The sequence below is a fragment of the Peromyscus leucopus genome, chromosome 6, assembly GCF_004664715.2.
Source record: "Peromyscus leucopus breed LL Stock chromosome 6, UCI_PerLeu_2.1, whole genome shotgun sequence".
Taxonomy (NCBI): Eukaryota; Metazoa; Chordata; class Mammalia; order Rodentia; family Cricetidae; genus Peromyscus; species Peromyscus leucopus.
The window spans coordinates 83,199,872-83,219,093 of NC_051068.1; the positions used below are offsets into that span (position 1 = coordinate 83,199,872).

Consider the following 19,222-nt stretch of genomic DNA (forward strand, 5'->3'; position numbering starts at 1 on the left):
AAGTCAGAGCAGGAACTGAAGCAGAGGCCGTGGAGAGACGCTGCTTCCTGGCTTTTCCCCCAATGGCCTACCCGGCCTACTTCTTTATACAACCAGGACCACCTGCACGGGGATGGCACCATCCCAAGTGGCTGGGCCCTCCCACATCAATCATTAATCCAGAAAATGACCCACATGCTTGGCTGCAGGTTTGATGGAGGTTTTTCCTCAAATTCAATTTCCTCTTTCCACATGACTGTAACTTGTGTCCAGTTGACAAAATTACAACCTAATTGTAATAGGCAGAAAATAACACTAATACAATAATTCTGTTGGTTGGGAGCTTTGGTTTATAAAGACCTTTTGCCGAGGAGGAATACTTCAGAGGGGTGAGGCCTACATGGGACAAATGACAGGAAAGATAATAAAACCTAGGTCTCCCAAATCGTTTGAGGACGTCTCCATTCTGCTGCTGACTGTAGTTTAAATGTTAAGTGTGGGGATGACTCTGTGAGCTTAGTGGTAATACAAGAAGAAAAGAGGGAAAATGGCAGGGGAACTATAAATATGAGAGCCAGGTGTGGTGGCAGGTAGAGGCAGGAGGAACAGGAGATCAAGGCTAGCCTGGGCTACATGAAACCCTGTCTCAAAAAAAAAAACAAAAAAACAAAAAAAACAAAAAACAAGTAATATTCTTATTACAAAAGCACTCAGAAATAATGAAGGGGTAGAGAAAAGTTCCCGGTCAGGAATGGTAACACATTCCTGTAGTCCTAGTACTTGGAAAGCAGAGGCAGGAGGATTGCTTGAGGCCAGCCTGGTCTACACAGTGAGTTCTGGGCCAGCTAGAGATACAGAACGAGAACCTTTCCCTAAAAGAAATTTCCCCTAGAAAGGTCATGGGTCACACAGTGCACACCTAACCTTCCCGAGAAGCAGTTGGATGCCAGTGTTCAGGACCCACTTCTACGTGGGAATGCCAGGCTCTCCTACTTCAGCCCGCCCCAGAGAGTCTTGTCTTCCCAACCTTTGCTAAGGGTGGGGGAGGTAAAACCTGGTGTCTCCCTGTTGGTTTCTGTTGACCATTGGTGAAATTCACCAGTGTTCCTTTAGTGGCTACTCACGCTTTCTCTGACACCAACTCTGTACCTACATAGGTAACGCCAAAGCCTCAGTTATTTATTTATTTATTTTAAGGCAGACAGTTGGGAAAGTAGAAGAGTGTGTATTGTTGGTGTGGAAATCTTCGTTCTGTCCAGGGCTCCAACAAGGAAGCAGAACTGGGGTTAAGAACACACTCGTGTGAGTCACATGGGAAAGGGGAGATGGCGGCTCACTCTCCTGTGACCTTGGCAAGTTCCCTGCGTCCAATTCTGTCCATCATCAAAGTGCAGCCGGCAGAGCTGGGACGACAGAAAGTCACAGATGAGGTGCATGAGAAGCATCTGGAACACAATGGGAAAACAGCACGGACTGTGGTTGTTTCTCTCCACAAAGGAAAAAAAAAATACTGAAGCACTTCAAAAAATTAATGATCAAGTAGGATGGGAGTTCAAAAGTGAATAGGAAAGAAAACAAACAAACAAAAAACCGTGAGAGAAGCATTTACCTTCTTTGAAACTAGAAAAGATGCCAACTCACACATCTTGCTCCCCCCTACCTTAAGTCAGCGAAAACATTTTCAGGAGATTCTTCTTGGTGCTGAGTAAGGCGTAGTCAAGCTGAGGCACCCACATCCCTGGCAGCTGTCTAATCCAATCACGAAACTTATAGAAGGCGATCTGGAAGACGCGTCATCGCACAAACACGCTCGAAACCTTTGGCCCAGATGTTTCCTCAGGAAGTAATTCAAAATGTGGAAAACCCCACGCGTGTGGTAATGTTTGTGCCAGTCTCATTTATAATGGTGGAAAGGGGGCGTTTATGTTGTTTACGTGAGGGGTGAGAGGACTGTGGCCAAACGGCATGGCAGGCCTGTCAGCCCGTGCATTCAGTTGTGCAATTGGACGTGTTTAAGGAGTGTGTGTGTGTTCCCACCACTGAGGCTGCCAGTGGTCCCTAGATCTCATGCTAGTTCATGAATGAATACATTTCTTTGGAAAACAAACAAAAAAACTTTGAGCTGGAGTATCCAGTGGTTTAAAGGTTCTCTTCTAGAGGCTGGGGGATGATAGCTCAGTGGTAAAAGCGCTGACTGTCTAAGCCTGAGGACTCAAATGTGATCCCTGGACCCGGGAATCCACATGTTAAAGACCGATGCAGCGGCTCTCCTTCAGAGAGCTGGGAGGTGGGGACAGGGCAGTGCTGGCCCAAACCACACAGGGCATCCACAGGAACAAGAGAGACCAGATTTCGAGGCCAACCTGGTCTATAGAGCGAGTTCCAGCCCAGCTTAGTCTACACAGAGAAACCCTGTCTCAGAAAAAACAAGAAAGAAGGAAAGAAAGAAAGAAAGGAAGGAAGAAAGAAAGAAAGAAAGAAAAAGAAGAAAGAAAGAAAGAAAGAAAGAAGGAAAGAAAGAAAGAAGAAGAAAGGAAGGAAGAAGCAAGAGAGACCCGTCTCAGCAAGGTGGAAGGTGGAATATGATTCTGAAACTTGTCTTCTGACTGCCACACATACACCATGGCATGTGATGCACACACACACACACACACACACACACACACACACACACACACACACGCTCCAAATAGACCATTAAAAAGCATCGTCGGGGGGCAGGCTGTAGATCACTTGCTTGGCATGGATTCACTGCATCCTTGCAACAAAAGAAAATCCCTATGACTCCCCAAATCTGTTCATCTTGGGGTGGAGGGTGGAGGACTTTGAAAATAAGGTGAGCATCGGGGAAGGGGACGTATTCTCTCTCATCTGTACTCCAGATTTCAAAATACTTTTGGAGGAAGAAAGAAGCGCAAATAGGACCGAAGCTTCCCTTCTCCAAACCGGGCCATGAGAGGCTCTGTCCACAGTGAGAGCTATCAGAGCTAAGGGAGATCTCTTTCCTCTGGTCCCCCGGGCTCACTTCCTATCCATACGAGTTGCCTGGCAATTATCTCTGGTCCTGATGTGGCGAAGTTATCCAGGTCTGAGCTGTGTTTTGTGGCACAGGAGAATCCTACAGTGTCTGGGGAAGGCAGGTACATGCAGATATGATGGCGCCCCAGCCGCACTGGGCTTTCTGCCGCCCCCTCCTTGGTGGTGAGGGCTTCTTGAAGATGGGTGGAAGGCAGTGATGGCTTCATAATCCTGGTGAGCATGGATAACAGCTAAACTAAGCCACTGGCTGGCTGCAGAAGCCTGGATCTCAGGGCTGGGTTCCCCCTCACTTTGAAAATCAGTCATCGCTGGTTCTTGACTGCAGAGAGCATCCAAAATCCTTGCAGAAGTTTTTTTCAACAATGAACACGCCCCCCACCCCACCTACCTTGCCAGCATTGCTGGGAGGGGTGGTCTGGTAGGAGCCATTCATTATAGCCTCCCCGGTGATTCTGATGAGCATCCCTAAGGAGGAACCAGCCACAGCATGCGCACCACACTCTGCAGACTGAACACTGCCCGGCTGGGGCATCACAGTCCGCAGTGAAGACTAGCTCTCTCCTGCACTGCTATCTGTGGTGAGCAAAAATCTTTCCCGGGGTTGGCTCTGTGGGTAAGAATACTTGCTGTGCAAGACGAAGCTCTGAGTGCAAATCCCCCAAACCTCCATAAAAAGCATGACATGGCTTCGGATGTCTGTATCCCTCACATTTGCAGGAGTGTGTGTGTGTGTGTGTCTCCACAAGGACAGGATGAACCTGGAAGCTCAATGGTCAGCCACCCTTCCAGTTCAGTAAGAGATCCTGTCTCAAAGCAATAAGGTGGAGATCAGTGGCCTCTGCAAGCATGTATACCGACATACTCATTCACGTGCCTGCAACACACATACACACACACACATACACACACACACACACACACACACACACACACACACACACACACACACATGCAGTCTTTCCTATTTGGTCTCACATGAGCCCCCAAATCTCACGGGAAACAAGCCTCATTCCTCTTCTCAGGACAGACCTTTGAATTCCTAAGGAAGAAATCCTTCAGCTTTAACAGGCTGGAAGCTATAAAAACCCTAATGAGAAGTCGGCAACACTTTGAAACACCCCCTGGAACAGCAGTTGGCCTGTGCGCTTTCAGGACGTCTGCAGCTCCTATCAGTTAGGCGAGGCACCACCTCCTGGTACAAAGCTCAGCTGATTTACCTGGAAGGGTCAAGGGTCAAGGAGGGAAGGGCTGTTTTGCAACCGCTGTTTAAGTACATAATGCGCTCCAATAAGAGCGGATGACAAGCCCCGGAGGACTGTCACTTCCTGTTAGAAAGCGCTCCTCCATGGAAGCCACCTGTCACGAGTGCTTTATTACGTCCCGCCCCAAGAAAAAGAAACAGCAGCGTGGGGTTGGGCTATAGAGGACCACGCATGGCCTGGGATGGGCCAGCGCTTCCAGCCTTTGCGTGGGACTGCGCCTCTGAGCTCTCGGAGCACAGAATGCCGCCCGACGAAGCTTGCTCACCCGGGCAGCTCAGGTTTGTGATCTTCAGGGTATTGAATTAATCAGCAATCCAGATTTCGGATCCTTAAAAGAGATTTTTATTAGGTCTAATGAAATATTTTGACATTTATAAAAGATTTTGATTGCTGGGCCTGGTGACACACCTTTAATCCTAGGAGAGGCGAGATCTCTGAGTTAGAGGCCAGCCTGGTCTACATAGTTCCATAATGGTGGCGCACGCCTTTAATCCCAGCACTCGGGAGGCAGAGCCAGGCGGGTCTTTGTGAGTTCGAGGTCAGCCTGGGCTACCAAGTGAGTTCCAGGAAAGGCGCAAAGCTACACAGAGAAACCCTGTCTCGAAAAACCAAAAAAAAAAAAAAAAAAAAAAAAAAATGGAGAAGAAGGTGGGAAGATACGCCCAACTCAGTGTAAAATCCCACAAGTGACTCCACTGTGGGAGGTCTTACACAGAACTCAGGAATTGAATCTTGGTAACGTCCGTGACAGCCCTGAGGAATTATTCACTGGAAGAAAGCTGTGCACTTTGTGTTAAAAGTCTCAATTTAACTGTCATCGAGGGGTTAAGCTCTTTATGGAGTTTGATAATGCACAAATTGTAAATCGCCTAAATGTAAATACGCTGATGTGACATATTAATTCACATCCCAATGTGCTATGTCAGAGGCCGGATTTGGGATTGGAGGGTATATGTTAGCCGCTTTGTCTGGCTGAAAAACTGCCTTTTCCAGCAGAATTGCTCTTGGCGGCTCTGTTTGGCCAGAAGATCTCAGTGCAGAAAGGAGTCTAAAAGCAGCAGAGAAATGTAATTGATGCGTTGGACTGCACTCGCTTGAACGACATCCAAGTTTCCCACTCGGAGAGCAGATGTTCACAGGCCCCAGAGGCAGAGGGTGGAGACACCAAATGAGGTGTGAGAAAATACATGACTCAGGAGGAGAGCATGTTTTTCCAAGAGGAAGAAAGGGCTGGAAAGGGCCTGGCTTTCCAGTCCCAACCTCAGGAACCCCAAATGGGTTCCCCTCTCCACTACCAGCAGGCTTAGGCACAGCTGGACTGACATGTGTTTGCTCAGTAATGCTTCAAGTTCTCTAACTAGCCTTGGGCAACCCTGTCCCGTCTGCACCAGGATGTCCTGGACGCCATGCCTTTCACATTAGAACGTACACTTTCCTCCAGGACTTGTTACTGTATCCCAGGGCTGAGCAAGAGCATTGTTGGGAGCTGTTAGTAATTAAAATTCTTTTGGAGGAGTTAGAATCTGTGTGGAGGGAGGCTGAAATTACACAGGCCAGAGAGGTCTCCTGACTGTACTTGTGTCTTCCTGACGCCCCCTGGTGGCCGTATGCTATTAACGTGAACTCCAGGCTCCCAGCCATCAGCTCCTCAATCCACTTTCCTGGATGCGGTTTAGCTTGTACTTAGAGGGTCAGAGCGATGCAATCCAGTACTAATGTAAACGTGCTTTTTTCTCCAGACAAGCACTGCTCTGAGACAGGTGTGGTGGCTTGGCCTGAAGTCCCAGCACTGTGGAGGCTGGAGGCAGAATTATTGTTTCTGGCCAGCCTGAACTAGCGTGAGATCTTGCCTGAAAAACAAACAAACAAACAAAAATCTCCCAAGCCCAAAAAACTGATTTTGAAATAGCATTATGAAGAAAACACCAATTCTTACAACTCTGTACTGCAAATTCTTTTTTACATCTTAAAGTAGTGTGTGTGTTTGTGTGTGTGTGTGTGTGTGTGTGTGTGTGTGTGTGTGTGTATGCCATGGCATATATGTGGAGGTCAGAGGTCAATTTGTGGGCATCAGTTCTCTCCTTCCATGATGTGGGGATCAAACTTAAGCCATCAGGCTTGGTGACAAATGACCCTACCCACTGAACTACCTCAACCAGCCTGGAGAATATCAGGGAAGTTTAACACTTCAGCTTACCCATACTAACACTATAATTTTGAGACTTCATTTTTTTTTCCTTTTAGGAAACAGAAAATGGAGAAAGGGGGCCACAGAAGGACCAACTATGGAAAGTTTTCCAGTACCATCCATGAGAAAACACTGTGCCATGATTCACCTCTCGGTAAGCTGGAGCGGTTGGGGTGCACGTGCTTGTTAAAGATCCCTCTGTGAGGTCTGCTCACAGTGAGTACCAGCTTGCCATCTGCCGTTGTCACAGCTCGGCATTTGACTAGGATGGCGTTTGTTAACCTTTTTCAAAATTCGAAGAACTAGTAATGGGCCATTTAACTAAGAAATGGCTCAGCAGAATGAAGTACCAATCCTGGCCTCTAGACGGACTCTACGCCTGTCACCATGCTCCCGGCAGGACCCAGAACTGCACCTGGTAAGGTTACCAGGCCTGTGGGAGGTGCTGCTGACTCGTTCATGTTCATCTCACAGAAGCCAGGACAGCTTGGGGTGGGAGCCAAGAGGGCGTGAATACGGGGGACTTAATGACGTCAGTCATAAGAGCCTTGCTCCAAAGACAGTGTAGAGCAGAGAAACGTACTCTGGCCAGACTGCTGAGGGTGACAGAGGGATGACCAGGAGGCCTGGTGGTTCAGCGGCAAAGAATACTTGTTGCTCTCGCAGAGGATTAGGATTCCGTTCCCAGAACTCAAGTTTGGGAGGCTCACAAGAAATCTAATGCCCTCTTCTGGTCTCCATGGATACCTGAGCACACACACACACACAAACACACTCACTCACATAAATAAATCTTCAAATGATAGGCTTCATGGACTGATCACTTGCTAAACTCAACACTTACACCTGGAGCTTTCAAAGCCCTCGCAAGGAGGTCCTTCCTTTACTCAATAGTATTGTACTGTAGGGATATAAGGCCACTATGGTAATATGTCAATAGAGATGCTGTCTTGGAACCCAGTTCCCAGCTATGAAGCCAAAGATAGTTACCAAAGCATGAAATGATGACACTCTTCTCTTTAGTTTTGGGTTTCATTTTTGGGAAAAAAATGTTTTGGTTTTTTTTTTTTTGCTTTTTGTTTTTTACTTAAAATATATTACTTTGTTAACATAGGACAAATTCATTACTTTATTTATTTTCAAAGGGAAAGTATTGCTATGTTGCCTACGCTGTTCCCAAACTGGATACTCCTGCTTCAGTTGGGCAGTGAGGATGACAGGCAGGTGGCCCTCTGCCACTTCTTGTTGCTGTCATTGATGGTGCAGAGGACTGAGCCCAGGGCTTCACACAGGCTAAGAGCTCTGCCACCAACCCACATCCCAGCCCTTGTTATTTTTAAATAAAGTAATAAAGCATTTGTAATGTCTCAGTTTAAACTTAAAAGAATCCTCAGAACTGTTCACTTAGCCTTAGGAAGACCTGGATACTGAAATGGTTTATACTTTACTTATCAGGATGCCTTTGGGAGCCTATCTGCAGCTGGGGGACTGAATATTCTGTGATGATTTCTTCCTGGGGAGGCTTTTTGTTTTTTGAAACAGGGTTTCATGTGGCCTAGGCTGGCCTCAAATTTTCTATGTAGCTGAGGTTTTAAAAAAGATGTATTTATTTGAAGCAGGGTCTCTCTATATGGCCCTGGCTGTCCTGGAACTCGCTCTGTAGACCAGGCTGGCCTCAAACTCACAGAGATCCACCTGCCTCTGTCTCCCGAGTGCTGGGATTAAAAGCATGCACCACTATGCCTGGCTTACTTGTTGTTATGTGTATAGTGTTTGACTATGTGGATATATGCATACCACATGCATGCTTCACCCTGGTGGAAGCCAGAGGAGAGTATCAGATCTCCTGGAACCAGAGTAACAGATGATTGTGAGCTACCATGTGGGTGCTGGGAACAGAACCTGGATCTTCTGCAAGAGCAGCAGATGCTCTTAACTGCTGGGTCGCTCCAACCCTCTGGGTCCTTGATTTTAATGTAAGGAGTGCTGGCATAGTATCTTTTAATTATTATAGCACCTTTGTGAGATGGGTATTATCTTCATTTTACAGACAAGGAAGTACAACTCCAAGAAATTAACTAGCCTGGGTCAAAGACCCAGTATATTAGCTATTGACCACTTCATCATAATGTATCCCAGAACCTAGTGACTCAAAACAGTGACCAATATTGTCTGACAGTTTCTGTGGGTCTGGCATTTAGGAGCAAGTGGGTGGGATGGTCCAGGCACAGGGACCCCTAGGAGGATGTCCGTCAGAGCTGAGATTGCCTGAAGGCTTGATTAGGGGCCAGAGTGGATCACTCACATGGTCCTTGACAAGGAGACTCAGTGGAGCCTCCAATAGGCCACTGTGCTTGTCATTGAGATGTGACAGCCAGCTACCTTATGAGCAAGGGACCTCACAGAGAGAGGTTATTAGATTGTCATTACTGCTTTATTTTGTTAGATATGAACTCAAGGAGAGAAGAATCAGACCAAGACCTTCCTTTCCCCCTGTGGTGCTGGAAATGGAATGCAGGGCATTGTACATGCCAGGCAAATGGTCCCTAGGCCAAGTGCACACCTTTCAAAGCAAGTTATCTGCCAGGTGTGGTGCCGCATGCCTTTAATCCCAGCACTGAAGAGGCAGAGGCAGGTGGATCTCTCTGAGTTTGAGGCCAGCCTGGTCTACAGAGTGAGTTCCAGGGCAGCCAGGGCCATGTAGAGAGATCCTGCCTCAGTAGATAGAAAGATGATAGATAGATAGATAGATAGATAGATAGATAGATAGATAGAGCAGGTGTCAAAGAATTAATGTAGATATTTTCAGTCACCACAGCTAATAAGTGCAGAACCAGGATTCAAGCCCAGGTCTTTAATCTGTGATTTATGCTTACGACCTTCCCTGCCTGGTCCTGTACTTCTAAACACCATGGTGTTCCCGGGCACCTCCACAGCCCACAGTGTGCCCAGCGGATTCTAGATCAGCACCAGCTACACACGCCCTCTGCTCCTAACATCTCGGGCCAGGCAAACTTGTCACTTGGATTCTCCTGTGAGTCCATGAATATTCCACAGGTGGAAACTATCTTTGCAGTCACGTGGGTGACAGAACAAAGTCTTGGCCCTAAGAGAATCTGAGATGAGGAACTTGGGTGTATTGGGGGCAAATCTGGAAAAAACCAGCTACAACTGCAAGAGGACCCAATAACCCAGTGGACCAAATCCCACAGTGGTTCAGATCTTTCCTGTGTGTCTATATGGCCTGGGTACATCTGGGGAATTTCACATCAGAAAGATCTCTGTTGTCAGCAGGGGTCCGAGACGACACCCTTGGTTGGCACCTCCCCGTTGGGAGCACCACTGAGGAAATCACCCTTTGGTGCCCGAGGCACACTGTGCATGTCGGCATTAACTTTCCACGCTTCGTGGCTATGCACAGCCCACCTACGCAGGCTCTACACACCCTTTTAGGTTCTGATCCGGGGCCCAGCTTCCGTCCTGAGTCTGGCACTGGACTGCAGCGTAACAGAGGTGAGGACAGTGGCAGTGAGGGTCGGAACTCCCAGAGGGTCTGCAGTGAAGAACCACCAAAAGGTGAGGCCAACTCGGGGACTCCAGAGGGGGTGGCCAGGGACAGTCATCGTTCCCAGGCAAGGAGCTATGCTTTCAACCTTTTCCTTTTAGAATTTCATTATAGATACGACACTCCAGGGCAGGATGACTTAAATCACCGTGGAGGACATACCTCTGCCCAGCCCCACTTCTTACACGAAAATAAAATGTCTTCATCTTGTAAGTACCTCTCCTGTAGGACCCTCTCTGTGTTAACTGCGGCTCCTAGGCCCTCTCTAGGCGGCTGTCTAGGCCTCCTGCACTAACTTGACACTTCCAAATTCAGGTCTATATGTGGGTGACAAGAGGCTGAGCAGGGGCTGGGGACTGGGAAGTGCCGGTGGTGGAGACACCACTGTGACATTAGTGACCACAGTCAAGTTAGCAGCAAGCGTATACTCTGAACCAGTGAGCGGCTGACTCAACTATTCCTATCCCTCTCCAGTGTGTCCTCAGATGTACCATTGTTAATTTCCAATGCAAACATTTGCAATCTTTGAAAAAACACAACAACTGAAACCCCACATTTATTTATTTATTTATTTTTGGTTTTTCGAGACAGGTTTTCTTTGTGTAGCTTTGCGCCTTCCCTGGATCTCACTCTGTAGACCAGGCTGGCCTCGAACTCACAGAGATCCACCTGCCTCTGCCTCCCGAGTACTGGGATTAAAGGCGTGCGCCACCACCGCCCAGCTCCCACATTTATTTTTAAAGATGACTAAGGCACAGCACCAACCGCCCAAGAAGTTCCCAATTGAAAGGGACTTGGGCCCAAGTAAGGAAAGCTCAAAGCAAATAGGGTAGGTACTAAAGCAAGGCCAAAGGATGCTGTGGGGACGGGGAGAAGAAGATGCATCTTGTTCCACTCCAGCAGCCAGCCATGGCTTCTCTGACAGAGGCACATCCCTTCTCCATCCCTTTAGAAGTCGTCCTCTCTGAGGCAAGCACCAGGCAAAGCATTTCTTGCTCTTCACAATTGCCAATGCCCAAGACCAAAGAATGCCATTTACCTGACTTAATCAGTGGGTCCTCTCCCATGATCCCCAGCTGACAAATTCCCCAATTGGATGTATTCTTCCAAAGGGAATCATGATTCTGCAGAAGCCACAATGTGGAATTCTTCTCCATCTTCTTGGTCATTGGGGCTCTCCTCCTCCTTTCCCCCACCTCCTCTCACCCTCCTATTTCCCCCTCCACTTCCTTCTTCCTCTTCTATGGTGTCGGGGATGGAACCCGGAGCTTCGCACATGTAAGGTTCTGTTACTGAACTGCACATCCCAGCCCTGGACTTGTTCGTCTAATACACAGTGAAATGCACAGAGTGTGATCCCGAACTCCCTTAGGAAACACAGCAGCTTGGGTGGGGAGAACACGGGAAGGTCAGCTCTCCTTCAGCCTCGGGAAGGAACCTTCAGTAAAGGGAGCTGATGGAAATGACTATCGGGTACCTCACCTGAGAGGGCCATTGTCCAGCTGCAGACTGCTCCAGAACCCACCACACTGTGCTCATTTCAAAGTCTGTGTCCAGTCAACTCCGAAACTGCGTTACAAACAGCTGACAGGGAGATTGAACCCATAAGCATCTGTGTTCATGAGCCGACGCCTAAATCCAAACCCTTCGGCATCCACCCTGTCTCCTGTGTTTGAGGAACAGTCTCTGCTGTCCAGTGGGACCCTCTGGAAGGGAGCAGAGCCTCTCTATGAGACGCCAGTGCCTAAGACAGGATGAAGAGGAAGGAGGAAGGGGAAGGGGGGGCCCTTGGAACAGAAGCGTTAGCTACTTTTCTCACCAGCAGCCACGTTACTCCCGACAGAAACAACCTGAGGGAGGATTCATTGTGGCTCATGGGATGAGAGGGTAAAGACTGCCACAGTGGAGAGAGCATGGTGGTGTGAGTCGGGGGATGCCCTGGCTGGAAGCAGAGACAGCCTATACCATAGCATCTACCCTCGAGAGAGCCACTTCCCCCAGCCAAGTCCTACCACCACCTAAAGGACCTCCAGCTCCTAAAACATCCCCACCAACTGGAACCAAGCGTTCAAATGCATGAAGAGTGTTAGGGATGGGGGCGGAAGTGCATCTCATGTACACACTGTAACAGGTTAGGGATGGGGCGGAAGTGCATCTCATGTACACACTGTAACAGGTTAGGGGTGGGGCAGAAGTGCATCTCATGTACACACTGTAACAGGTTAGGGGTGGTGGGGGCGGAATTGCATCTCATGTACACACTGTAACAGGTTAGGGGTGGGGGCGGAAGTGCATCTCATGTACACACTATAACAGGTTAGGGGTGGGGCGGAAGTGCATCTCATGTACACACTGTAACAGGTTAGGGATGGGGCGGAAGTGCATCTCATGTACACACTGTAACAGGTTAGGGATGGGGGCAGAAGTGCATCTCATGTACACACTGTAACAGGTTAGGGGTGGGGGCGGAAGTGCATCTCATGTACACACTGTAACAGGTTAGGGGTGGTGGGGGCGGAATTGCATCTCATTTACACACTGTAACAGGTTAGGGGTGGTGGGGGCGGAAGTGCATCTCATGTACACACTGTATCAGGTTAGGGGTGGGGGGCAGAAGTGCATCTCATGTACGCACTGTAACAGGTTAGGGGTGGGGGCGGAAGTGCATCTCATGTACACACAGTAACAGGTTAGGGGTGGTGGGGGCAGAAGTGCATCTCATGTACACACAGTAACAGGTTGGGGTGGTGGGGACGGAAGTGGTCTGATATATACTTCAACAGTGCAGGTTTCTTTTCCCCACTGACTTGTCCCTTTCTGGCAGTGACTTCCCATGTTGCTTTTTATCAGTTGGTTTCTCTTCTGGAATGATCTTAATCCAGTGGTTGGTTTCTGACTCCTGAAGTTGGTGGAGAGTCTAGAATTCATTTGGGTTTCACCTTTTGGAAATTGTACCCCCTGCACTTAGTAGCTGAAGTAGAAACGCAGAGCTGTAAACGATGCCAGGTCACACAGTGAACGCCCAAGGAATATAAATCCCTGCTCCCTTATCTACTAAGAAATAAATATTTATTCATTTAGTATTTTGAGGCAGGGTCTCACTTTGTAGCCCAGGCCGGCCTTGGGCTTGTGGCAACCCTCCTGCCTCAGTCTCCTGAACTCTATGAGTTTTATGTCAGAGTTTCATGTTGGTCATCATGGTTCACACCTGAAACACCAGCACTCAAGAAAACTACTGTGAGTTCTGAGTTCAAGACCAGCCTGGGATAGAGAGTGAGACTCCATCAACAAACCAGAAATAGAGCCAGCAAGATGACTGAACGGGTAAAGGCGTTTGCTGCCAAGCCTGCCCACGGGGGTTCAATCCCGAGGCTCACATGGTGGCCGAGAACCGGCTCCTGCAAGTTGTCCTCGACCTCTACATGAGTACAGTGGCATGTGTGTAATAGAAATTTAAAGTTGAGCTTGAGGAATGCAGAATTCTTGGAAGTAAATTCTGCTTTCTGTGTTCCTTACATAGTTGTTAACTTTTTGTAAACTATTTCATCCATACTGCAGAGTTGAGGAAATGATACATTCCCACCATTTGGAGGTTTCTGTTTTTTTATTGTTGGCAGGCTCTCACTATGTGTCCCGGGCTGCCCTGGAACTTGCAGTGAATACCAGGCTGGCCTCTAACTCAAAGATCTGTGGAGGCCATTTTTGATACTCTGAATTTAATCCCAGCTAACATTTTTCAGCTTGCTCAACATCAAAATGGATCTGTTCCCAGAGAGTAAACTCAGAACCCTTTCAAGATGAGCATGATTCCAGCACAAGGTGAGTAGTTCATTATTACTAAGAACAAAAGCAGAGCCAGATGTGGCGGCTCACGTCCATCATCTCTAAACTTGAGAGGCCGAGGCAGGAGGCTTGCCAAAAGTGAAGTCTAGTCTGGACTCTGTGGTGAGTTTGAGGCCAATGTGGGGAGCAGAGTAAGACGCTACACACACACACACACACACAGACACACACACAGACACACACACACACACAGACACACACACACACACACACACACACACACACACACACACACACACACACCACGTGGTCGAGTTTCATTATTCAGGTGCGTGCACTGTACCATTACCTACCTAGATAAGATTACCTGTCCCATGCTGGGGGGATTTGGGAACCTGAGCTCAAAGGAAAAATATGAATGAACTATCAGAGGACATCAGGATAGATGTGAAGAACATTCGAGGCTAAGGCTTTTTGAGGAGAAAAGGCCCTTGGGCAAGTTCAGGAACCCGTCAGTGTGTCAGGAGCCAAAGGGAGCGGCAGGGGCAAGACGAAGCAGGTGGAGGCGGGCTTCTTCAGAACAATGGGGAATTTGCAGAATTGTAAAAGATGACTGCGGAAGCCAGGCACAGTGGCTGATGACGGCGATCCCAGCAGTTAGAAGGCTTAGGTGTAGTTCTGGCTAGCCTGGGCAACAGTGAGTTCCAGGCCAGCTGGAGACCGTCTCAGAACAAAACAAGAAGACATCATCACTGTAGCCAGTGAGAAATGAGCGGCGGGTTAGAGGAGCAGAAACCGGAGCCCGGAGGCCGAGGGAGGCAGCAAGGGGGTGGGGGGGTCCACTGGGACCACGGCAGCTTGACTGGGGTGATGGTGAGAGGAGCTGGTGCTGGGAGCCCTTTCAGACAAACCAAGAGCAGGGCAGAGGCAACAGTTCAGGCCCCTCCCCTGGACGAACTCAAGCCTGAGCCTGCTGGCCTGAAAAGTACAGTGACTTAAAATACAGCAGACATGGCAGGGCTCGCCTGTCATCACGGCTCAGAGGCTGAGGCAAGCCTGGGCTACACAGCAAGTACCAGGACAGAGGGGGCTACATAATGAGACTGTCTCAAAAAACAAACAAAAAACCCCACCAAAACAAGAGGCTGAAGTTTGGTTCCCAGCACCAGAACCAGGTAGCTCAGAAATGCCTGAAATTCCAGCTCTGGGGTCCTCTTCTGGCTTCTGTAAACACACACACACACACACACACACACACACACACACACACACACACACACACACATAAAAAAAAATAAATGATTGTTAAAAAAAGAAAATCAAACCAACAAAAGAATGTTGTTTTTGGAGACTTCTTGGGTTCATGTCATGTCTCTTTCCTTGGAAAAGTTACTTACCCTCCCTGAGCCTTTACTTTCCTGGATGTAAAATGGAGATGATAGGACCAGATTCACCAAGACTACATAGAAAACACCAAGGATGGTACTTGGCTTAAAAAGTATGGTGGGTCTCAAAGCAAAACAAAATAAAACAAAATCAAAGCGGGATGGAGACCCGGTGGTGGGACGGGAGGGAGCAGATGGGGGAGGGCGGGTGGGTTAGAGAGGGTAGAGGGATGAGTGTGATCAGAATGCGTTACACAGATGTGGTACATACACGTATGGAGCTGTGAGTGAACTGTAAAAGACTTAAAACAAGGGATGTACTCAGCACAGCCATTAATCCTGTTCAAAGAGCTGAGTGATTCCATATGGGGGGAAGATTCCAAGGCCCCTGCGCTTCCCACTACACTACACTGCCACCCCCTGCCTGGTGTGTTTAATGCGTCAGAAGCCCCTGAGACAGAGTGCTTCTCATCTGCAGGATGGCCCCAATGTGAACTGCAGAACACACATACATGAAAGACATGGGACAGAGACATGGAGAGGCTCTGAGGTCACAGGCATTTGAAGTGACTCCCTAAAGATGCTACTGCTCACAAGTGTCCACCCCCCCCCACACACACACACAAAGACTTAGCCGCGGGACCAGACGCAGGAGGCTCCACACCAGACCTGACTACAGCAAGTGCGGTGGCAGCCCCTCTTCACATAGGCGAAGGAAACGAACCACTCAGCGCTGTGGTAGACGCCTGAACACCGGTGCTCCTGCACTGAATCCACCACAGGCAGACTCGGTATCCGTCCTCAGAGGGCAGCAGGTAGGGTAGGTGGCCCCACTGACTTAAAGAGCCACGGCTCTCATTTCCCCTCTGCATTGGCTGCCTTGCCATGCACGATCCCTGGTGTGTGAATGAACGCAAGCCCAGGTATGGTCATTGGCAATTTTTTTGTGTGTCTTTTGTTTTATGATTATGCAGGGTAGAAGGTTAGCCCCCCAAAAAATGACAAGAGAAGAATCTCTTTGGAGTCTTGGCTCTTTGTGTTCTGGAGGGAACAAAACAAAAAAAAAGAGCAGCTCTGGAAAGGTGCTTCATCGACTGTAGTGACCACTTTTCCCTGAAGCTCAGCTGTGGCTGGCCTCATGGACTATGAGTGCTATGAAAGGCAGGGTCCCTCAGCTACACACACACACACACACACACACACACACACACACACACACACACACACGATCGTACTAACACAGGCATGCGCACACTCTTGTGCACACGCACAAAGCTGTCACTGAGCCTAACGGGAGAGAGTGCATGTGGGTGGTGCCACACACAGGTAACAATGTGCTTTTGTCTTCTAGAAAACATCCCAAGACTTGCCTGACCTGTAACACAGACCCTGCAAGACCCCCGACCCACCTCCGCTTCCTCAGGATTCCTGGAATCCAATCCTTAGGTGACCGTAATAACATGGAAGAAACAGAATCTAAGGTGAGGATTGAGAAAATCCTTGCAGTTCAGACGTATGGTCTTAAAGAGCACAGAACGGCTAGCTTTCAGAAAATGTGCTAAGAACAATTTTTGCTCAGCATTGACCTAAAAAGACAGGGCCTCTCAACAGCCTCATGGTTTGCATTTTTCCTAAACTGGATCCAAAGGAAACTTCCTGGAGAAAGCAGTTGGTGGATGGTTCTTCTGCTGCAGGATTCTCCTGGGCCAGGCTTGAAGGCTGCAGTCTGTTCTGGTGGCCTTGGTTAAGGGTGCCAGCTGTTTCCTACGCTCAGACTGGGAACAGCAACCCTGGGTCACTTTGATGCGCATGTGCGGTATCCATGGGCACCCACTCTCGGTTCCCTGCTGGGGTCCTTAAACTCTTCTTTTTCTCTGCAGCAGGAACAGGCCAGCAGGCTGCTGACCCACCCTCTGACTCATGTTCATCAGTCACGTGCTGTACATCACTCCCTTCCCTTGACAAATACATTCCATCCCGGACTGGTTTCCTAGGCGACCAACCCTCAAAACCAGAAATAAACTGTGTGGAAACAGAGTGCTCCAAAAATTCCATCTTGTAATGTTTAATAATGAGTGATTCCAGTTATCAGAGCCATTAGTAAGTTTTTGTAACTAAAATATGTGGACTTTCCCTCTAGATTTTAAACTCGGCTTTGGATCATGCCTTAAAGACAGCAACTGTATTGAAAAAAACCACTGACCAAATGATTAAATCCATTGCAGAGGACCTCGCCAAAGTGCATCGATGGAGGTACCAACTAAAACACTACTAACTCCAGCCCAGGCCACCAAGGGTCACATTTTTGGGTCTTCTTCTGCAGAGTATTTTACTGACGACACAATGTGGAAAGACGGCTTTCTAGAGAAAACACTAGAACTGTAAGAAATGAACTACACCAAGTTCTTAAATGAAACAAAACAAAAACAAAAAGCAAACAGCCCTCGGGCACTTATGTATTTATGTGAAAATGAATCTATGTTCTTCCTAATTCACAGTAAAATAAAAAAATAATAAAACAAACACTTTTATCTATTAGTCTGGAAAGTTTCATAAAATTGTCTTGGCGAGATGGGAAACAGATCCTCTCATACGCTGCTGCAAAGCAACATGACACCATTCCTCAACTGACAACGGCCTACGTCCCGACAAACCCACGGTAAATTCAAAGGATTTTAGGTGAATATTGCAGGGAATACGCCAACCTGCTTACTGAACGCAATTGCTTAGTAACGTAAGGTAACACACGGTCTCTCCTCGCACTTGCGCAGTGGCCGGGGCGTTGTGAGGATGCGGGTGCCCAGGAGCAGGACAGTCCTGTGCTCTCTTATCATTGGCCTGGGGAAAGGATAAAAATCCAAATCTGAGGGCTGGGGGGACGGCTCAGCAGGTAAAGGCACTGGCTGCAAAATGTGACAACCTGAGTTAGATCCCTGGGACCACATGGTGGAAGGAGAGAACCAATTGCCAAAAGTTGTCTTCTGACTTGTGTATGCTACACACACACACACACACACACACACACACACACACACACACACACAAACAATAAATATAACATTTAAAAAATTCCAATTAGAGGGCCAAGCGGTGGTGGCACACACCTTTAATCTTAGCACTTGGGAGGCAGAGGCGGGCAGATCTTTGTGAGTTCGAGACCAGTCTGTTTTACAGAGGGAGATCCAGGACAGGCTCCAAAGCTACACAGAGGAACACTGTCTCGAAAAACAAAAACAAACAAAATTCAAATTAGAGATAGTTTCAATGGAACGCATACCAGTTTTACACTGTCATTTAGTTGAAAAAAAAAAAAAAGTGTAAGTTCAACCATTGCTAAATTGAGGACTGTATTTACAGAATTCCAAAAAGCACTTACCTGACCAGCAATCCCTCTGCTAGGAACTTACAGGAAACTCACGGACAGCTCGAGCATGCAACCAAACCCATGCAAGAGGGGCCGCCGCCGGTTCACCCAGTGTCCTGTATGGTGACCGGGAGTTGTGATGTCTTAGGAGAATGGCCATATTGTCTTGGGCAACACAACAAGTTGTACTTGTGCAAAAAGCTCTGCAGCCACAAGTCCAGCAGGCTCACATCCCTTGTCGTCTCTGCTGGGTTTCTATTCCTAACACAAGGGACACTCTTAGTGGCCAGCTGTAACACAAATCTTATTAATAAAAAACCCGGAGCCAGATATTGGGGTGGAAGCTGAAAGATCAGAGGAATAGAACAAGCCACCACAAGATCTTACTACCAGGAAATCCTCAGCCCAAGAGAGAGCTACTTCCTGTAAACTCACGCCTTATATACCTTTCTGTGCCCTGCCATCCTACTTCCTCTCTCCATTTAGCTACATCACTTCCTCTTTCTGTCCAGCTCTATCACTTCCTGTCTGTCTGTACAGACCTCCAGACCTCTATGGTTAACTAGAGCTGGGATTAAAGGAATGTACCACCACACCTGGCTCTGTTCCCAGTGTGGCCTTGAACTCACAGAGATCCGGATGAATCTCTGCCTCCTG

The 19,222-nt window shown here is 48.1% G+C and overlaps 1 protein-coding gene across 6 annotated transcripts in view; it reads left to right on the plus strand.

Moving 5' to 3' along the window:
* Aknad1 (AKNA domain containing 1) overlaps nt 1-17,739 on the plus strand; it is a 35,353-nt gene extending 17,614 nt beyond the window's left edge. For 4 of the 6 annotated variants that reach the window (XM_037207005.1, XM_037207008.1, XM_037207006.1 and 1 more), the window contains exons 7-12: nt 6,525-6,622; nt 9,922-10,044; nt 10,135-10,242; nt 13,774-13,852; nt 16,553-16,682; nt 17,342-17,739. In XM_037207005.1, the coding sequence (XP_037062900.1) occupies nt 6,525-6,622; nt 9,922-10,044; nt 10,135-10,242; nt 13,774-13,852; nt 16,553-16,682; nt 17,342-17,476 (673 nt within the window). In that variant the 3' untranslated portion in view covers nt 17,477-17,739. The other 2 variants (XM_037207010.1, XM_037207009.1) reach the window with 2 other exon arrangements.
* Nucleotides 17,740-19,222: the final 1,483 nt, after the last annotated feature.